Source organism: Hevea brasiliensis, chromosome 14, assembly GCF_030052815.1.
Source record: "Hevea brasiliensis isolate MT/VB/25A 57/8 chromosome 14, ASM3005281v1, whole genome shotgun sequence".
In the NCBI taxonomy this organism is placed as follows: domain Eukaryota; kingdom Viridiplantae; phylum Streptophyta; class Magnoliopsida; order Malpighiales; family Euphorbiaceae; genus Hevea; species Hevea brasiliensis.
The window spans coordinates 83,977,513-83,983,392 of NC_079506.1; the positions used below are offsets into that span (position 1 = coordinate 83,977,513).

General features: G+C 24.5%; 1 protein-coding gene across 1 annotated transcript; it reads left to right on the plus strand.

Moving 5' to 3' along the window:
- Nucleotides 1-1,505: 1,505 nt before the first annotated feature.
- LOC110650623 (CASP-like protein 4D1) lies at nt 1,506-3,077 on the plus strand. The gene is made up of 3 exons (XM_058135294.1): nt 1,506-1,722; nt 1,956-2,091; nt 2,734-3,077. The coding sequence occupies exons 1-3, from the start codon at nt 1,553-1,555 to the stop codon at nt 2,938-2,940; spliced, it is 513 nt and encodes a 170-aa protein (XP_057991277.1). The 5' UTR covers nt 1,506-1,552; the 3' UTR covers nt 2,941-3,077.
- The last annotated feature ends 2,803 nt before the right edge of the window (nt 3,078-5,880 follow it).

Consider the following 5,880-nt stretch of genomic DNA (forward strand, 5'->3'; position numbering starts at 1 on the left):
AAAGAAGCAATACTTGTTCAACTAAAGAAATACGTGACACAAGTAATCCACAGGCCAATATCTTTCCAAGAAAGAATAAAAACATTGTCACTTTTGATTTCTTAATTCTGACTGTGCTCCATATCATTCAATATAACACCATTAAATATATAAATTAATTCAATATATAACCAATTAATATAAATACATAAATATAATTAAATTAAATTTTAATCATTTAAAATAAAACTTTAACATTTATTTAGTTATATTTAATAAATTTTAATATTATTTTTAAATTTTATATAAAAGTATTCAAGTAATATAATGTTTAAAAATTTTTAATATTTTTTTTAATATTTATGAAATATTAAATATATATTAAAAAATAATATATTAAAATAAAAATATATATAACTATCAAGTTAATTTAATTGATTTTAATTTTAGAAACTTTTTTATGAGATTGTGAATTCAGTTTTCGATACCAACAGAAAAAAATCTATTGAATAATGATCTGGTTAGGTTAATCGGGTTACACTGGCTCAATTACTGAATTGATTAGGTAACGTTAGGTTACTTCCTTATCTACTTCAATTATCAACTTGAACCAATGTGAGAACCAATTTACTAGTTCATTAGTTCAACTGACTTATTCAATCCGAACTTAATAACTATGATTTTTCTAAAAATTAGGAAAAATTGTAACAATTATCTCCTCTCATATTAATTATTTAAATTTAGGAGTTCAAAATTTGATATATCCTCCAGTTTAAATCAAAATTATTAATTCAAATTTGATATGTTTTGATTGATCTGATCAATCCAAACCTTTTGACTTAAAAATTAATTAATGGACGTTATTTTTTTTTTATAAATTTAATATTTTAATATGAAATGAGTTACAATTCACGAATTGATCCGAATAAAATTGAAAATTCTTTATAGTTTCTTTTGGAATAAATTATTTACACGAACAAAAAATTAATTGAATTTTCACACAATCATATTTGATTTTTATTTTTTTTTAAATGAATTTTTTTAAAAAAATTTAAAAAGAATTAAAATTTTCCATTTTAAATATAAGAATTAATTAAAAAAAATCAATTCAACCGAACTATTATAAAATTTTAATTTTCAAACAAGAAATATGTATAATGATGTGATGAGTAATTCAAATCAACCCATAACTCAAAATAACCAGACCTTTTGTTTTTGGTGCTGGCTTCATCTAAATAATAATAATAATAATAATAATAATAATAATAATAATAATAATAAGCAACAATGAATTAAAAAAAAATCAGTTGTTATAATCTGAAGTTGATATCAAACAACTCCTAAGAAAAATGGGGGCAAGTGGCAATTTTTTTATAATAGTACAAATTTTTATTACATTTTTTTTTGGGCTCGATCATTGACCAATTCACATTTAATAATATTAATAGGTGATAAAAATCAAAGTAATTATTAAATTAAAGATGTTATGCATGACCTCAAGCGTCTAACAACTTCTCTATAAATTCATCGAGTAACAATTGCTTGCTTGTTAAGTGTTTTCAGAGACAAAAAGATGGCAGCATCATTTCCATCAAAGGCTTCTGGTGTTGTTCCTCTTGTTTTGAGGGTTCTCACTTTCATTTTCCTCTTGGCTTCACTCATCATATTGACCACCAACACTGCCACCTTAGTAGTTAATCTTGTTGAGTTTAAAATCCACTTCAACGATATCTACTCTTACAGGTAAGCTCTAAGCTTGTAAAATAATTATTTTCTCTTAATTTTAACCATCTTAATTACTCTCCACCAAATTTAAACGTGTGTATATATATATATATATATATATATATATATATATATATATATATATATATATATATATATATATATATATATATATATATTTCTTTCTTTGTTTACAAAAAAAAAAGAATCACTTCAGGTCTTTATATATATAAATTATAATTGAATTTCAGGTACTTGCTTGCAACAATTGTAATCGGATTTGCATACACAATCTTGCAAATTATTTTTGCATTATGCTATGCTGCCACAGGAAAAAGGTTTCTTGGTGGTGATAGAAATCTTTTGTTTGACTTCTACGGTGACAAGGTATATCAAATATATTCAATCCTCATGATCATTAGATTATATAGGGTGTTTGGTTTCACTAGCTAAAACTATTAAATTAAATAAATTATATAGTTTTATTATTATTATTATTATTATTATTATTATTTCGCATACTTTTTTAATCTGAATAGCTATACTCTCGCTTTCATCAAGAAAATTTTGAATAATGTATAAAAAATTTGAAAGAATTGCTAGTATTGACAAAAAATATAGATTGATCAATAAATGAGTTCATTAGATAACCTCAAAATTTATATCTCCTATTAGAAAAGTATATAGAAAAGTATATGCACCTTGTAGAACACTTTCCTTTAGAAAAATATCTCAATAACAAAAACACAATAATTTTATTAAAGAGAGAAAACACTACAAAATCTTAAGATTTATTAATAAGGACAGATTTAAGAATTTATTCACTTAAGACCTAAATATAAAAAAAATTCAATATAATGGAATTTTATTTCATCAATTCTCATGTTTGAAAATTTTAAAATTTTTATAGTTCAATTTTTTTAGTTAAAAAGAAATTCATTTTAAAATTTAATCCAAACAAGTGAATTTTATAACAAAATCATATGCTGTAATTGACCGTTGAACACTCATCTTATAATATTTGGGCAGGTAATATCATACTTGCTAGCCACAGGTGTTGCTGCAGGATTTGCTGCTACGAAGGATCTTAAGCCATTTTTTGTAGCCTTAGGGGCTGGAGATGTTGTAAAATTTTTCGACAAGGGCTATGCATCTGCTGGCCTCCTTCTCATCGGATTCGTTTGCACTGCAATATCATCTGTATTGTCGTCCTATGCACTCCCAAAGCAATTTTAATTAATTGGTAGAGTAATAATTAAGGTAACTTTGTTTAGCATCAGGGTGCTTAATTTCATCTCCTAATAAGGTAATCAATTATCTGTATATGCTTCTGATTCCTGCTTAATTGCACTTGCTCTTGCATATCAACCATATACTACACTGTTTATTTCTTTCCCTTTTCTAATAAATTTTATATTTTAATATTTTTATCAAAATGCACTATATAGTGAAAGATTTATATTTTTCTTAAAAAAAAAAGTCGACTTGCCTTATGTGAAACCCTTTTGGAGTACTAACAGTCAAATACAATCAAAATCACAAACTTTGTATTTACAATCCATTTATTATGTTTTCATGCTATATCCACCTTAATCAGTCATATATTAGAAATGATCTAATGACTTATAAAATATTTTGATAATGAAGACTTGAGAATTTGTTAAGAACATATATAAATACATACTCTGTTAATTAATGATCTCAATGTTAAAAGATTTGAGATATTGGAGTAAATTTGTTATAATTATCATGAAAATCAAACTCTTGAGAAATTTATTCACCTATGTTGTTATTATCGATCTTTAATTGGTTAATGTTGGGAAGATACATAGCTACATTTTCTTTAACCTTGTTCGGCAATAATTTTTAAAATAGCATTTAATATTTTGACTATTTCTCTTATTTATATTATTTAGTGGCATAATATTTATACTAATATTTAGATGTTAAGAGAGTGTTCATGAAAAGTTATTTTTCTTAAATTTGAGAGGTTGAAAGAGTATTTTAATTAGAGTCAATAAGATGATACTATTACTTTTACATTTAATAACTAATCTAATAACTATTTTTATTAAACACTTTTATTTTAAATCATTATATAAACAGTTAACACTGATCGCTAATGTCTAACAATTAACAATTAGTAAAATAATTAATAGTTATTAAAATAGCTATTAAAATAATTAATATTACCAAATAGAACCTTTGCAGAGGTAGCACTGGAGCTCACACTTCACTTCACCCAGTTACCTTCTAATGTGAGGTTTGACAATGGCAGCCACCGTGGTAAATGATCCGTTGAGTCTAGTACATCCATATACAAAAGGACTTTCTTAATTTTAATATATATATATATATATATATATATATATATATATATATTGTGTATACGTACGTAAATATGATGTAGACAATTTTATAGGATATGAATTAGAAATATTTAATTTTAAAATAATTACTATTTAATTTTTTAATATTTTAATAAAATTATTTATTTATTTCTCATATATTTTAAAAAATACATTATTTATTCTTTATATTTTTATTTTATTATTTAAAAAACAGTTAATATTACTAAATATGCCCTACTATTTATTTATTCCTTATTTATTCTTGTAGCTTTCTTATTTAATTTATAAGTCGTGGGTCTCTTTCCAACAGAATTTGATGCAAATTAAGGAGAATTTCCCACCACATTTCCCTAGCCGATCGAAAGCAAAACCTTTGAATTGGCGGACTAATTCATAGTCTTTATTATTATTATTATTATTATTATTATTATTATTATTATTATTATTATTATTATTATTATTATTATTATTGAGGTTAGTTGAAGAAGTCAGTAAGAACAGAAACTTAATTGATAATATATAGAAAAAATATGCACCATTCAATTCCAATCAAGCTACTCTAGAAGTTTTATTTCTTTTTTTAAAAAGCTAATCTTGAATTTCGAAGGAAACTTCTTGGCTAAATGAAATGGTATTTCATAGTCTGCTGGTTAATTTCTATTTCATTTTAATTAGTTCTAATTCAACAATAGCTTTTAAAGTAGTATTTAATGTTTTAACTATTTCTTTTATTTATATAGTTCGTTGACAAAGTATTTATATTAGTATTAAAAGTTGAGAGAATAATTCATAAAAAATTATCCTTTTAACTTTTAAAGGTTAAGAGGATATTTTGATTATATTTAATAAGATAATACTATAATTTTTATATTTAATAACTATTTTTAAATTATTACATAGATAGTTAATCATAACTATTTTTAAATTATTACAGAGATAGTTAATTATTAATAGCAAATAGTTAGTAAAACAAATGGCAGGTACTAAAACCTTTAATATTACTGAATATACCCTAAAGTTTTGGACGTTATTCATAGTTAGTAGGGTTCACACGGAAAGCAGAAAATTCAAAGGGCATTTCTACTCGTTATTGTTGAAGTGCAGCAATATGCCCAAATTTAATTAATTAGGATTGATATAATATTTATACATTATTGTTTACCAAAGACATATAATATCATTTATTGAATTTTTTTTTTTGGCAAGCAAAGGAAATTTTTATCAAAAGAAAAGTGTAAAGGAAGATGTAATGGGAAAAATCAATAGATGTAAACCCAAAGGCCAACGGGTCCAGCCCCATACATCCACTTTCTAAGAGATTAGTTACTTGGGTCCTTGGTCAACAAGAGTAACGTATTTTAGGTCTTCAGGATTGAGAAATTAATCCATTTGTGGTGGAATTCATTTCTTCAATCAATTTGTGAATTTCCCTATTATTTGATGGGTTCTCTACTGATTTTGAGCCATCTGAGTCTTCTGTTCATATTAATCCCCACAAGATCATTTGATGCCGATTATTGAGAAAAAAAAAAAAAAGGGGAATTCTGGATGTATATATATATTTTTTTATTTTTCTTAATTATATTGATTTTTTTAGAAAAAAAATTAAAATTTAAATCTCTTGCATTGCAATTAGAGGTGTTCGGTTTCTGTTCAGTTCAGGATTTATCTAGAAATCAGAACCAAACCGAACCAAAATTTTAAAATTTCGGTACGGTTCTGATTCGGTTCTTCATTATTTCGGTTTTAGTTCGGTACAGTTCTCAGTTCTTCGGTTTCGATTCGATTCGGTACGATTCTGGTTTGGTTCTTGATTATTAAAATA